The sequence below is a fragment of the Palaemon carinicauda genome, chromosome 5, assembly GCF_036898095.1.
Source record: "Palaemon carinicauda isolate YSFRI2023 chromosome 5, ASM3689809v2, whole genome shotgun sequence".
Lineage (NCBI taxonomy): Eukaryota > Metazoa > Arthropoda > Malacostraca > Decapoda > Palaemonidae > Palaemon > Palaemon carinicauda.
In genome coordinates this window covers 134551852-134567935 of record NC_090729.1, presented here as the reverse complement: position 1 = coordinate 134567935, position 16084 = coordinate 134551852, and the positions used below count along the sequence as shown (strand labels likewise).

The 16084-nt window shown below is 46.6% G+C and overlaps 1 protein-coding gene across 2 annotated transcripts in view; it reads left to right on the top strand.

Annotated features, from left to right (window-relative positions):
- LOC137641490 (NAD-dependent protein deacetylase sirtuin-3-like) overlaps nt 1-16084 on the top strand; it is an 89359-nt gene that overhangs the window by 16421 nt on the left and 56854 nt on the right. For both annotated transcript variants that reach the window (XM_068374110.1, XM_068374109.1), the window contains exons 2-3: nt 3451-3563; nt 15312-15434. In XM_068374110.1, the coding sequence (XP_068230211.1) occupies nt 3451-3563; nt 15312-15434 (236 nt within the window). The remainder of the gene's footprint in view (nt 1-3450; nt 3564-15311; nt 15435-16084) is intronic.

Below are 16084 nucleotides of genomic sequence, written 5' to 3'. Positions count from 1 at the left end.
AATGCTTATGTCACCAAGCAGACGTTCACTATGGAGACGACGAAGTCGGTCCTAGCAGCGGTCAGGCAGGAGGACTGGATGGTCTCGTTGGATCTGAAAGACGCTTACTTTCACGTTCCTATTCATCCAGACTCCCAACCTTTCCTGAGATTCGTTTTTGGAAAGGTTGTGTACCAATTCCAAGCCCTGTGTTTTGGCCTAAGCACGGCGCCTATGGTGTTTACGCGACTGATGAGGAATATTGCGAAATTCCTCCACTTGGCGGACATCAGAGCCTCCCTTTATTTAGACGACTGGCTGTTAAGAGCCCCCACAAGTCGTCGCTGTCTGGAGAGTCTCAACTGGACTTTGGACTTGATCAAGGAACTGGGTCTTTTGGTCAACTTAGAAAAGTCCCAGCTTATTCCTTCCCAAACCATCGTTTACCTGGGAATGGAGATTCGGAGTCAAGCTTTTCGGGCTTTTCCGTTGGCCCCAAGAATCAGCCAAGCCCTAGAGTGCATTCTGAGCATGCTGAAGAGGAACAGATGCTCGGTGAGACAGTGGATGAGTCTAACAGGGACCCTGTCATCGTTAGCCCTGTTCACCGAGTTAGGGAGACTCAACCTCCGCCCCCTTCAATTCCATCTAGCAGCTCACTGGGACAAGAATATGACGCTCGAAGCGGTCTCTATTCCTGTTACCAAAGAGATGAAGACTACTCTCATGTGGTGGAAGACCAACATCCTTCTCAAGGAGGGTCTATCGTTAGCGGTTCAGACCCCCAATCTTCATCTCTATTCGGACGCATCAGACTCGGGCTGGGGCGCGACCTTGGACGGACAGGAATGCTCGGGAACATGGAACAGGGAACAGGAAACGCTTCACATCAACTGCAAGGAGTTGCTGGCAGTTCATCTGGCTTTAATGAACTTCAAGTCCCTCCTGCTAAACAAGGTGGTGGAGGTGAACTCCGACAACACCACAGCCTTGGCATACATCTCCAAGCAGGGAGGGACCCATTCGAGGAAGCTGTACGAGATAGCAAGGGACCTCCTCATTTGGTCAAGAAGTCTAAACCTCTCACTGGTAACGAGGTTCATTCAGGGCAATATGAACGTCTCGGCAGATCGCCTCAGCAGGAAAGATCAAGTCATCCCCACGGAATGGACCCTTCACAAGAGCGTGTGCAACAGACTTTGGACCTTGTGGGGTCAGCCAACGATAGATCTGTTCGCCACCTCCATGACCAAGAGGCTCCCTTTGTACTGTTCCCCAGTTCCAGACCCAGCAGCAGTTCACGTGGATGCTTTTCTGCTGGATTGGTCCCATCTCGAGATATATGCATTCCCGCCGTTCAAGATCATCAACAGAGTCATTCAGAAGTTCGTCTCTCACGAAGGGACACGGCTGACACTGGTTGCTCCCCTTTGGCCTGCAAGAGAATGGTTCACAGAGGTACTACAATGGCTGGTCGACGTTCCCAGGACTCTCCCTCTAAGAGTGGACCTTCTACGTCAACCTCACGTAAAGAAGGTACACCCAAACCTCCACGCTCTTCGTCTGACTGCCTTCAGACTGTCGAAAGACTCGCTAGAGCTAGAGGCTTTTCGAAGGAGGCAGCCAGAGCGATTGCCAGAGCAAGGAGGATATCCACTCGTAGAGTCTATCAATCCAAGTGGGAAGTCTTCCGAAGCTGGTGCAGAGCCAATGCAGTTTCCTCTACCAATACCTCTGTAACCCAAGTTGCTGACTTCCTGTTACATCTTAGGAATGTTAGATCTCTTTCGGCTCCTACGATCAAAGGGTACAGAAGTATGTTGGCTTCAGTTCTCCGCCACAGAGGTTTGGATCTTTCCTCCAACAAGGATCTACAAGACATCCTTAAATCTTTCGAGACTTCTAAAGAACGTCGATTATCCACTCCAGGCTGGAATCTAGACGTAGTCTTAAGGTTCCTTATGTCTCCTAGGTTTGAACCTCTCCAGTCAGCTTCTTTCAAAGACCTTACTCTCAAAACTCTTTTCCTCGTCTGCCTTGCAACAGCCAAAAGAGTTAGTGAGGTTCACGCCTTCAGCAGGAACATAGGATTCACATCCGAATCAGCAACATGTTCCTTACAGCTCGGATTTTTAGCAAAAAATGAACTTCCTTCACGTCCTTGGCCTAGATCGTTCGAAATTCCTAGCCTTTCCAACATGGTGGGTAACGAGCTAGAGAGAGTTCTTTGCCCTGTCAGAGCTCTGAAATACTATCTTAAAAGGTCAAAACCTATACGAGGACAATCAGAGGCCTTATGGTGTGCCATCAAGAAACCTTCGATGCCTATGTCCAAAAACGCAGTTTCGTATTATATAAGGCTTCTGATTAGAGAAGCTCATTCTCACATGAAGGATGAAGACCTTGCTTTGCTGAAGGTAAGGACCCACGAAGTGAGAGCTGTAGCCACTTCGATGGCCTTTAAACAGAACCGTTCTCTGCAGAGTATTATGGATGCAACTTTTTGGAGGAGCAAGTCAGTGTTTGCATCATTTTATCTCAAAGATGTCCAGTCTCTTTACGAGAACTGCTACACCCTGGGACCATTCGTAGCAGCGAGTGCAGTAGTAGGTGAGGGCTCAGCCACTACATTCCCTTAATCCCATAACCTTTTTTAACCTTTCTCTTGAATGCTTTTATTGTTGTTTTTTGGGTTGTTACGGTAGGCTAGAAGCCTTCCGCATCCTAGTTGGTTTGGCGGGTGGTCAATTCGTTCTTGAGAAGCGCCTAGGTTAGAGGTTGTGTAGAGGTCCTTTAGTATGGGTTGCAGCCCTTTATACTTCAGCACCTTAGGGTTGTTCAGCCTCCTAAGAGGAACGCTGCGCTCAGTAAGGAAGACGAACTTATTAAAGGCAGAGTAATGGTTCAAGTCGACTTCCTTACCAGGTACTTATAATTTCATTGTTATTTTGAATAACTGATAATATGAAATACGGGATACTTAGCTTCTTGATATACATGTACACTGGTTTTCACCCACCTCCCTGGGTGTGAATCAGCTACATGATTATCGGGTAAGATTAATATTGAAAAATGTTATTTTCATTAGTAAAATAAATTTTTGAATATACTTACCCGATAATCATGATTTAATTGACCCACCCTTCCTCCCCATAGAGAACCAGTGGACCGAGGAAAAATTGAGGTGGTGTCAACAAGAAGTACTGCAGTACCTGGCCACAGGTGGCGCTGGTGAGTACACCCCCTTCTTGTATAGTGATCGCTGGCGTATCCCTTCCGTAGAATTCTGTCGGGCAACGGAGTTGACAGCTACATGATTATCGGGTAAGTATATTCAAAAATTTATTTTACTAATGAAAATAACATTTTTCAGGAAATATTCTGAGCAGTTATGTAATATGGCAATTTTGATATCTAGTTGTATATAATAAATGGTTGCATAATTAGTACATCTACAATATATTGTTTCAGAACCCCGGGAACTGGTTTGTATGACAACCTCCAGAAATATAGACTTCCATATCCAGAGGCTATTTTTGACATTCACTACTTCATGATGGACCCAAAACCTTTCATTGTCTTGGGTAGGTTCTTACATATTTATCTTAGTTTTGTGTTTCTGAAATGAATTTTTAATGTACAATGCTAGTATCTGTTCCTACACGAATAAAAAACCATTGACCTTTAATAAAAGTATGACTTCAACAAATCTGGAATAGCCGGTAAAAATTGAATGAGGTACTTATAACCACCAGCAGATGAGGGATAAGCCTCACCCATAAGTCAGCAAGTACTCACTTTTGACTTTGGCTGCAAGCAGCACACAAGTATTCTTGCTGCCTCTAAAATTTGGTGGTTATTATATTTTTCCTTATCTTTTTAATACAAATAGGGAAGTTGGTAACCGTGGCTGTGTCTTAGTAAGCCGGGTAAGAAGTGTTTCAGGTTTGTGTCATAACCTTCTCTGCTTTTTTGCCGAGGGTATAAGTGTTCGTATCTTATCCTTTTGTGATTAATGCATGTCATAGCCACCTCTGCAGTGGATTGAGTTTTACAAGAAGATTCTTCGGTGTCAGCTTTATAGCTCCTGTTTTTCCAGTGCAGCTCAACTTGCTGTCTCCCCTTCAGGGTCTTCAGGAGGAATTTATAGGGGGGAAGAGACCTTAGCTCACCATAAGAGCTTTCCACAGGGAAAACAGAAGCATCACCTTCTCCCTTTGAAAGTAATACTCCTCCACCTTTCCCTTAAGGTTCTGTTGCTGTTCAGACTGACTACGAAGACCTGGACCTGAGAAAGATGTGGCCTTCCTTCGGTATTACTAAGACCACGTAGGCGGGAAATCTGTCGAATATGTTGGCCGCCATAAAGCCTTCTGGGGCTTTCACTGCTGTATCTTCCCTGCCTCCCGCTACGCCTGTGGAGCAACGGAACAATATGGCGGTTAGTGATGTTGTTTTGTTTGCAGCTAACGAAGTCTCCATGTGATTGCTATCCTTAACCACTAGGATCTTGACTCTGAAGAAGGCTGCCAAGAAGGAGTGTGTGCTCTCCTCTTCCTTTTCTAGTCATTTTTCCCACTTATGCCTCGTCTGCGGATGCTGCTGTTTCTGCCCAAAAGGAGAAATCATGGAAGTCCTTGAAGACCGATCTAAAGGAGTTGCAGGAGAGTGCAACCTATCTCTCTTTGCTGTCACATGAGAGAGGCAATGCAGCGTCGAGAACCTAGTCCAGGACAGTGTCTTAGTACGTGGTTTTAGAAGTCCTTCAGGACAGATACTGCAACCCTTATCATATCTTCAACCTCCCCTCAATTGCACTTCGATGGCATTTTAGAGTTATCCTCTGGCCTTGGTAGTAGAGGTTAAAGTGGTGAAGTTAAACAATACACTCGAAGTTCTTTGGAATGGTTCTTCATGGCTCCTCAGTTGGCCCTTTGACCTCTCGCTGTTGAACAGGTTTGTGCATCAAACAATTTTAAAAGTGGAGACTGCAAATCTCTTTTAGTATTTCCTGACTATAATTTTAGGTTCAAGTTCTCCATCTCTTCTCAAGAGGCATTTGGAGTAGATCAAAATGACTGGTTTCTATACCCTTTGATTACTTCAGAGGGCTTTCTTAAGAGGACTTGTAGCTTCAGTCCTGAGCACCAAAGATTCTTTACTGAGCAATGGCAGGAAAAATTAGAGATATTCACAAACACTGTTTCTTTTTAGCTTTGTGATACTATGAAAATTGCCTATCGACCATGAGGATTGGAGATCCAACTCAGTCTGGAGGTTATATAGTTAGAGATATTGGGGTCTCCCTTATGCTGAGGAAGAACCTGTCAGTAGCTCAGGTATTAAGATATGAGTCTGGTATCAACAGATAACCTTGACCTCCCACTACCTGCAGGAATATCATTATTATTATTATTATTATTATTATTATTATTGTTATTAATATTAGCCCCTGTGGCCGCGGGGGCATATAAAAATTAGAATAGTGCCAACCTTATCCCTGCGTGTCGTAAGAGGCGACTAAAAGGGACGGGACGAGGGGACTGGGAACCCCCTCTCCTGTATCTACATCCTGTGAGACAGCAACAAAGAGATGGAGCTAAGGGGATAGTGACTGCTCCCCGCACTCTAGTTTTGGGGTGTTTGAATGTGCGTGGATGTAGTACGATAGAGAGTAAAAGATGTGAAATTGGAAGTATGTTTAGGAATAGAAGGATGGATGTATTGGCCTTGTGTGAGACGAAGATAAAAGGAAAGGGTGAAGTGATGTTTGGTGAAATGTCTGGTAGAGTGTCTGGGATTGAAAGGGGAAGAGCGAGAGAGGGTGTGGCTTTATTGCTGAGTGAATGGATGACAGGTAAAGTAGTGGAATGGAAGGAGATATCATCTAGGTTAATGTAGGTAAGGGTTAGGTTGGGTAGGGAATGTTGGGCGTTTGTCAGTGCGTATGGGCCAGGTAGTGAGAAAAGTGAAGAAGAGCGGAATGAGTTCTGGAATGAATTAACTAGGTGTGTAGAAGGACTGGGTAGAAGGAATTATGTAGTTGTCATGGGTGATTTAAATGCTAAAGTGGGTGCTGGAGAGGTAGAAGGTGTCATTGGGAAGTATGGCGTACCAGGTGAAAATGAGAGTGGTGAGAGACTGGTGGATATTTGTGTTGAGCAAGAGATGGTGATAAGTAATAGCTTTGTTCCGTAACTGAAATACAAACCACGCTATTTACATTGGGTTTACCTTTTAGCGCAGCTGAAATGGCGAGCCATTAGAATTTAACGAGGGTGTATTACCCCCACGCTAGTTAGCGGGGGGCGGGGGGGGGGGGTGTAGGGGAGTGGTAGCTAGCTACCCCTCCCCCCCCTCACACACAGGTGAATGCTCACTTTCACTTTTGGCTCGGCCTGGGACAGACGTCTCTGTCTTGGTCTTCGCTTGGCAGCCATTGTTTGTTTTGTCTTTACTTAATCGCTTACTTTTCTTTTACTCAATATGTATATGTAAACATGTTTTCATGTTTGTATATATATTTGAGTATAGAAATCAGTAAGTTTCCTTTTCAGAGTTGCGTGTGTAGTGTACGATATCCCCGTGGAGTCCTCGGCAGTTAGGCCACCACGGCGTAATTTTATGGGTTGCGATCGAGTTTGACTTCGGTCTTTCTCTCTCTCTCTCTCTTGAAGTCGTTCACCCTTTTACTACGTTTTACTACTCCCTTGTAGCTTCCTTCCCGTGTGTGGGGGGTTGCTACGCCGTACGTTTTGTCTCAATTAGTTTATGAATCTAATTGTAGTTGTTAATTTTTCAGCTTGTAGAACGATTCCTTTCGGGGTTTTCGTTCTTTCTTTAGTGTTCATTCATTTTTAAATTACATAATTACATAGTTTCATAATTATAATTGTTATAATTCTGTTTTGGTTACAGCTCTCCTTCCGTGAGTGTAAGTGGTTGTGAGGGCACGTGCCTGTTGTGTAATTCTTGTTTCCTTTCCCTCGGGATTCCTCTTCGGAGCCTTCCCGGGGGAATGAATGTGTACTAATGTTTTTTGTTTTTATTTTTTTACAGTTACCGATCTAGTTCGTTTCTGTAATATGGCTACGGTGTGAGCTGTCTTGTGGAGGCCTGGGGATTCGGCTGTTGCTGCCTCCCCTTTGGATTTTCGTCAGGGGCGTGTCTCCTTCTACTGGAAGTACTCCCGTGACAATTGACAGCTCTCCAGTTCATTTTAGAACTCAGGAGGCTTGCCTCCTTGGGTGGGTAACTTTTCTTCCGAGGGAAGTTTTTCCTGTCCAGGCTTGAGTTTTTCCCCTTTTGGGGGGTTCTTCTCTTGCCTTTTTTTCGTGCGACTTTGCTCTTGGTGCAGAGCGGTCACACTTGCAGTTTCGCTCAAGGGGCTGGACAACTGCAGGAGCCCCTCTTCGGAGGATTGCTCCTTTTAGGTCACTTGCTGACCAGTCTCTTCTACGAAGTGTTTCTCTTTCGTTCGCAAGAGAGTACACTCATAGAGACTCCTCTTCGGAGGATTCTTCTGCTGCTGTTGCTGTTGGCCTCCTTCGCCGTAAGGCTCACCGTCCGCCTCGTCGTAAGGGCCTCTCATCTCCCTATAAGAATGCTAAGAGGCGCCTTTTTGAATCTACGTTTGCAGCCTACAATTCCTTCATCCGCCCTGATGCAGATTGACAGCAGTCTGACGGGCAACGGTCTTCCCGACGGATAGCGGTCTTCCGACGGACATCAGTCTCCCGGCGGACAGGCAACGGTCTTCCGGCCTGCTCCTGCTCAATGTTAGCGCACAGACGCTCTCCTGCTCATCAGCGCCCCCTGATCGCTAGCGCTCTCCTGTTCGCCAACGCTCTCCTGTTCGTCAGCGCTCTCCTGCTCGTTGGCGCTCTCCTGCTCGTCAAGACTCTCCTGCTCGTCGGCGCTCTCCTGATGTTCGCCCTCCTCGCCAGCGCTCTCCTGCTCGTCAGCTCTCTTCTGAGCGTCAGCACTCATTTGAGGATCATCGCCCTGCGGTCTCTGACCATCCTACAGTTCCTGCTGAGCTCCTTGCTCGCCATCAGTCTTCTGACCCTGTGGCTACGGAACTTCGTTCAGCGCGTGTGTCAAAAGCACATGTTCGCCAACGCGCCTGCGATCTTCCTGTTCCTGCTTGTGAACGCGCCGCGCCACCTGTCCCTTCACAGGATCTCACGCGTCGACCTCCTGCTCGCCAGCGATCACCTACGCGCCAGCGATCACCTACTCGCCAGCGTTCACCTGCTCGCCAGCGCGCACAGGCGATTTTAGTATCGCCTATTCGCCAGCGTTCTCCCACGCGTCAACGATCGCCTATGCGCCAGCATCGCCTATGCGCCAGCGTTCACCTGCTCGTCAGCGCGCTCAGGCAATTTTGGTATCGCCTATTCACCAGCGTTCTACGCGTCAGCGATCACCTGTTTCTCGGCAATCTCCGGACCGCCCGCGTGTGTTACAGCCTGCGCGCCAACGTTCTCCAACGCTTCGTCAGCCGGAGGTTCTGAAGGGACATGGTTCGCTGGCTACTAGCTCGCCATCGCGCGATCGCTCACCGGCGCATGCTGCTCGCTATCGCTCGCCAACGCGTCACCATGCCACAACGTGCTATCGCCTACCTGCACGTCAGCGCTCACCAGCTCACCACCGATCTCCTGTTGATCCACATCACCAGCGGTCTTCCTCACCCACGCGGCAGCGCGTTTCCTCGCCATCGCGCCAACACTTGCGTTCGCCGCCTCAGACACGCGCTCATTCACCTGCCCACCCTCGTGCCCACTCGCCTGCGCGCCCGCGCGACCGCTCACCCGCGCTACCGCGCGACCACTCACCCGCGCGATCGCTCGCCCGCGCGACCATCGTTCGCGGCGAATTCCGCAGCCGGGGGTAGCAGCAGGAACGCGTGTTCCTAGACAACGCTCGGGATCGCCTCCACCCAAACACAGGTTGGTAGTGCAGGACAAGGATACTACTGAGGAGAGGTTAGTACATCATTCTTCCCCACCTTCTTTTCAGGCAGGTACTGTGGTGTCCACTCCAAAGGATCGCCCGATCCCTTTCCCTTTAGCGAGGATTTTGGACTCTGTGTCCTTGGAGCAACAGACTTGGTTTGGTCCTCTGGCGCGGGCGTTAGTGAGGGTTATGAAACCAGCACTCGCCGACCAGGGTAACAAACCAACGGCTGTCTCTCTTACGCTGAAGAGAAAGAGAGGAGTGGACTTCGTGGTGACTTCCCCCAGGGCGAAGTTGGTTCCCAAGAGGTCGGTCGCGAAGGCCCCTTCTCCTGCTCGAGGGCTTTCTCCTTCTCCCGTGGACGAGGCCTTTTCTGTCCTCAGGTGAGTCCAGTGGGGCGGTAGTCTTCCCCTCGGCACGAAGGGGGGAGACTTCGCTTCATGGAGGAGAATCATCTCGTGAGGAAGGGGCCCCTCGAATCTCTTTGTTGGGATCCTGTATCCCTCCCAGGAGAGAATCCAAGGACTCCAAGACCGTCCCGAAATCCTCCTCAAGGATTCGCCAGGAACCCACGACTACCCGGGGGAATGTCCACGTTTCACCCCAGGAAAAGATCCCTGGGACAGGAGACTTAGCTGCCAGCCCGCAGGGAGGAGAACAGCAGGAATCCGAACATGCCTTCTGGCAGGTCCTAAGCCTGATAAGGCAACTTAACGGGCTTATGGATCCAGTCATCGGCCCCCGTGAAGGCAAAGACACGATCTTGGATGAAGTGTTTGACGTTCGGAAGGCCCCGAAGTCCAGTGCGGCTCTGCCCTGGTCTCGGGGTCTGAAGAGTGCCAGAGCTAGGGCCATCCTTGAGAAGAGTTCGTTTGTGCCCAAGGACAGAGACTTAGACAGCGGCTGTGCGGAGGAAGTCGACTTCCGTTTTCACTCCTCCAAGGCGCTTTCTTCCAGACTCTGCAGGGCTCCAGCGCCTTTTTCTTTCAACCACGTCGGCCTAAGTTATCGGCTACGACAACTGGGACAAGGTGTCCAATTGCAGTTTCCTCCTGTCAGGAACTGATGGCACGGGAGGCTCCCCCGGGGGGAGCATAGTCCTAAAGGGAGCGGCAGAGTTCGCAAACTCTAGGATTGCAGGTTTCACGCTGGGAGGATGCTTAAGGTTACTCATCCGGATGACAGCTTCCCGATGCCCATTCCCGCACGATCTCTGTGATCAGCCAAGGATATCACGCCTGCCGTCTCTGTCAGCGAATTCAGTGTCTCTGAACCTCTATGCCATAGCGTCGGCAAGAGTTGCCCATTTGAGCAGAATGATCCATACCTTAGGAGAAAGTCCTCCATAGGATCATCGACGGCTTCACTCCCGGCTTCTTCAGTTGATCCTTTCTTGTAAGGAAGTATCTGAGACGGGAGTTCCGTAGTCGACCTCTCAGCCCTGATCAAGTTTGTCGAACAAACTTCGTCCAGCGTGGAACAGCAGAATCGATCAGACTGGTAACAAGGCGACAGGACTCCTTAAACCCTGGATCGGAAGGACGGGTACTTTCAGTTTCCATTCCATCCATCTTCCAGGGAGCTCGTGGAATTCAGCCTAGACTGCAGGTATTCCTGCTTATGATGCAGTGTGGCGATCCCGCCGTGGCATCGCAGGTTTTTTTCCCCAGAGAACTCTCCCTGCTTTCCTCATGGCCGCTCAGGTGCTGGCTTCCGCCTCCTTCGCTTTTTGGAGGGCTGGTCAACTCCGGTAGGCTCGGGTTCGACCTTCTTCAGCGCCGGGACAAGCTTCCGGATGCTTACCATGAGTGTGGGTTCATGGTATTTTTGCTAGGAGCCTTCTCTTCTTCTGCCTCAACATCTGGAGTATCTGGCCATGATATTGAGTCAACGGCCTTACCACGTTGGAAACCCCGATTCTCGTCCGTCCAGCGAGGTTAAGCAACGTCGGCTCTGGTCGGTACTTGGATGGGTGACCACCTGGGGACGCCAGATTCTGTTGCCACCTCCTCCAAGCCTTCCCTTCAGTTAACTGTGGCAAGGCTGAGGAGAGTCGCAGTACCTGTTCTCAGTCAAGCAGAGCTTTCAGCCCTACCTTGGAACGTTTCCTAGTTCTCCTTTCCTCATTGACCCGTCTATAGTTCCGAACGGTCGCCTCAGGATAAGTTCCATGTGGGCGGTCCAAGTTCCAGTGGTTTCAGGCAACGATTAACCGGACTTCCTGGCCCCTATGGGACCAGCGGAACTATTAGACCTGCAATGGGTGTTGACCCATGGAACCTCTTGATGGGAGTGGATATTCTCGTCCTTTCCCCACATTCTTGATGCTGTTCTCGGACTCGTCAAAGAAAAGGGGGGGGGGGCATGTTCCGATCCAGGCCTATGGTCAGGACCTGAAGGATACCTCTCCATTATTCAGGCAGGCTTAGGGGCCGTAGTCTGGCCCCTCTACAGATCTTACAGCTCCTGCCGAGTCGCTCCGTGCGCGTCGACTTCATGATTCTGGCGTGTTCTAACTAGCAGGGGACGCATTTTCACACCTTCACATCTTGCAGTAGAGATACCGAGATGATTGAGTTACTCTCAATACCACCATCGGCTCTCTCATTCCAGGCAGAGGAATGTTCTCTCCGACTATCCGAGCAGAGCCTCGTAGAGAGAGTGTACCTGGGGGTCTTTGGCCTTGAGTAACCAGCAAGTCCTGGTCTGGGGGACCTGATCGCGACAGCTTCGAACCTCAAGCTTCCGCTGTTCTTCCCCCTGTGGAGGATTAATTTTATTTTAATTTATTTTTTTTGTTTTGCCAAATCGAGAGAGAGAGAGAGAGAGAGAGAGAGAGAGAGAGAGAGAGAGAGAGAGAGAGAGAGAGAGAGAGTTGTTTTAGTATTGTTAAATCGAGACATTTTATTTGCTTTAGCTTTGTCATTAGAGAGAGAGAGAGAAAGAGAGAGAGTGTTTATTTACTTAAGTTTTGTCAAATCGCAAGAGAGAGAAAGTGTGTTTATTTGTTTTAGTTTTGTCAAATAGAGAGAGAGAGAGAATTTCATTTGCTTTAGTTTTGCTAGATTGCGCGCGTGAGAGTGTATGTGTGTATGTGCGTTTGTGTGTCCGCGGTGCGCGCCGAAGAACAAGGGTAGTTAGCGAATGATTGTTTGTAGTGGGAAAGACTGTCGGTATATTTGAGGTTGTTTGTTTACATTTTTTTTAGCTAGGATAGGGCAGTGATGAATGTCTTGAGCGAAAGCATTGGATATTTGACTGTAGCAGGAGTCGGTTATGTTTTTTTGTTCTTTGAAAGCCGGCTGGGAAGTGATTTTTTTTATATTCTGAGTAAGTACTGTTTTTATTTATTTTGGTTAGGCGCATTCATGAATGATAGGAAGTTTATTGTTTATCTTTGATTATAGTGCGATAGTTTAGTTAGTTAGGAGTTTTCGTAAGCGTTTTTTCTTTTTATTGCAGGCCGTAATTCCTCCTTTGGATTCCTTTAGACTCCTTGGAGTTTTAGTTTGGCCTGGAAGGTGGTGTTTGCCAGCCGTGTGTATTATATTGTATATGAATAGCTTGATGATGACGACCCGGACCGGACAATGAATGTAGGAATAGACTGCTGAAATACAGAATTTTTGAACGTTGATGACCCGGCTATAAAATACAAATTTCTCTCACGACAATTGACGACGACCACCGCATAAGATTGCACGGTCGAATTGGCCATACGATAGTGTTGGCCAGTGCCAGTAGGCTACAACTTGCGCAAGGACTGTTGCGTGTGAACCAAGAGGTTCTCTTGGTTTGGCATTACATTTTTTGTGTTGCAGAATATGATTGGTGTTTAGTATTAAGTAATTTATTTAGTCTTAAGTGTGCTTTTGGTACTGTGCGTGGACTGACGGTGTTGGGTATATTAAAAGGATATTGTTTTTTCGATTGTTGGCGAGTTCTCGGTACCCTCGCGCACCAATATATACAGCAAATTTTGTGTGTATTTTTTGTCTATTGAATTTATGATAAATTGTGATTGTTCCTGGTTTATGGCATATGGTGGATGGTTTGGTGATAAGTGATTTGTTTTAGTGTTAAGTCAGTTTAATAATTTGTGTTCTGTTTTTGGTTGCTTTAATATAGTTTTAAGGCTATGTTTTGTTTTCATTTTCCTTCTGTCCAAGAGTCCAGTTGATAACGTAAGGGGAAAGTTTGTGCAGAGGAGACATTTGTCAGTTAGTGTGATCAAGGGTGTGGGGGTTGTTTTTGTTTACATCCCGCCACACCCCCAGTCTCAGACCCCGAGACTCTGGCAAGATGCATTCCGGTGATGGCGGGACAACTTCGACGCCTGCGTCTTCCCTCTTTTTTGTCTGTGGAGAATGGGTCTCAACAAGACCAGGTTGTCTGTCAACCTTTCAATGGGAGAGCTCTACTGGGACTATGCGCAGAACGGTTTCTGGACCCTCTGCTTCCCCTGACGGAACTCCCGGGAGAGCTTCTCCCACGGCACAGACTACTCAAACAACCACACTGCAACATCTTTCACGAACCGGGGCGTCGCTTCGGCTTCATGCCTGGAGACAGTACGCCTCCTCCTCAAGAAGAGACAACCTGCTACAGCTGTTGAGAGGTATCATCCAATCCTTTTAGACAATGGTGAGGATAGATAGGACGTATTTGATCCTGTTTTTCATAAAAGCTACAGATACGTTCTGACATTTCCTACTGGTATGGAGTATAATTTATTCTTAGTATGAGCTTAACCTAAGGTCAGTAGCATCCCTATGTACAGACCATAAGGTTGTTACCAGGACGAGGTGCTCTTGACAATTCCCAGGAAAATTGAGTCAGTCAGAATTTGGTTTACAGGGACCTCATGTCCCCAGAATGGGACATAACCCATTTTCTCTGGTCTTTTATATGTGCCCAGTATGAATCCTCGAGAGAACCATGTCTAAAGACCTTTTTTATTAGCCTTAACTTCGGTGAAGCAAGTCAAGGAACTTCATGATATTTCTTATGTAATTGAGCATTCCAAAGGACGGAAGTAGATATCTTTCAGTTTTGTGTCAAAATTCATGGGGTAAACACAGACAGCCTTCACATCCCACTGTCTGCAGTTCAGTTTATTATACCCACAAGTCATTGGATTCATTTATCCGTAGCCCTGTGGTGTCTGCTGAGTAAGTTGTGTAGCCAGTCCAGCTCCCTTAGCGAACAAGAAGCATTCTGTCTATGATAAAGGTTATTACATAAGTCTGACATTAAAAGTAGGAGTTCTGGCATCCACTAATCCTTTTACTTCATCTTCTCTTGGGTGTGGAGCAATGGTGGCTGCTATTTATAACCGAGCAACCTTTCTTTACAGACAGAAGGATCTGCAAAGTATAGTATCTCCCCCAGCTTCTTTTAATGAGGGAAAGGATGGACGAATGTATACCAAATACATTGCTTGTCTTAAGCAATATCCTGGATAGGGTCATAGACTCCTCCATTGACCAGATATCAGACAATGTCTAGGTATGGGTAATACTTTTAACACTTTAGCATCCCTATGCTTAAGCTGTTAGGTTACCAGAGTCACCACCTTTGCTTCTGTGCAGGACCAGTTAGATTGATATTTAAGGGTTAGTTGAACCAGCCAGAAGTTGGTTTACATGGACTGCCTTCCACTAGTAGGTAAGTCACTATTTAAATGAGAAAAGGTTTGTATTTATGTAGGAACAAGTCATAAGGTAGGAAGTGTTAATCGTCTGACATGGATGGGGGATTCCCTGTACCACTCATTAATGATTCAATAGCCTTTTCAGCTTTTGCGAAAGCCATATACTTATGTACAAGATTCAGGTTTATATAGCTAGGGAAAACCCCAGGTCAAATACCAGCCAGTTGATTCGGACTTCCACCCTTCTAAGGGATGAGTCAGATCCCTATAAATAGCAAAAGGGTTTATATTTAGTCTGAACAAATGACAAATTTTGGAGTAATTTTTCTCTTTCCTAATGATACAAACCTTGAGCTATTTATACAAATTAGCCCACCATCATCTGTCCCCCGATAAGCCCTGCCTGCAATGAAAAGTGACAAGACAATACTGTACGTTTGTGTGAGCGGGGTAGCTGGCTAACCCTCCTCCCTCCCTCCACTAACTAGTGGTAAAGTAGTTACACCTTGCTAAAAGTCCTATGGCTAGTCTTCTAGCTCTACCAAAAATATAATACCTTTAAGTAGCTCAAGATTTGTATCATTAGGAGAAATAAAAATTACTTCCAAATTTGTCGTATTACTTAAAAAGAAAATTAGTTTTTTCACCATCATAAAAAGCGCTGCACATTTTACTCTTGCTCAATTGTTACATATTTATTTTCCATGTATCTTTCCAGCGCAAGAATTGTATCCTGGTGTAAACTACAAGCCAAATATAGCTCACTATTTTATACGACTTCTTTTGGAAAAACAAAAGCTACAGAAACTTTATACACAGAATATTGATGGCCTGGAAAGAAGTAAGTGTTAATGTAGTTTGTATCTTCACCAATATAATTCTTTGTCATTTAAAATGAGCATGACTTCCTACTCACCAATAAATGATTCACCCCATTTTAGAGGATGGAGGATTTGTATTACGCATAGGAACAATTAACATACTGTATTTTAAAATTAGTTTGTAGTTTTCCTAGTTATACAAACATGAGTTCTTTAAAGTTTAACTTCCCACCCCAGCCACCCTTCTGACTTTTAAGCCAAAGTTCAAAAGTGAAGAGTTTGACAGGACGATGGGTGGGGGTACCCGTTCACACACACCACCGTTTAATAACTACCTCTTTATGACCGTTTTAATGGCCATAACATTTTTTATGAAGTCATGCTCCTACTGGGTGATTCATTTGTCTGCTGTATAATTTTTAAAAAGTAAAGATTACTTTTGAAATTCGATATGTCGTCATATTTATATGTTATCATTTTCTGGTAAATAGATTCAGTAATATTTTCCTGGAACCCAGTAAATTGAAATTAGGCTCTCTTTTGCATTTAGAAAGTAACTTACTCTCTCTCTCTCTCTCTCTCTCTCTCTCTCTCTCTCTCTCTCTCTCTCTCTCTCTCTCTCTCTCTCTCTCTCTCTCTCTCCATTACAGTACTGTACTTGACTGTTATT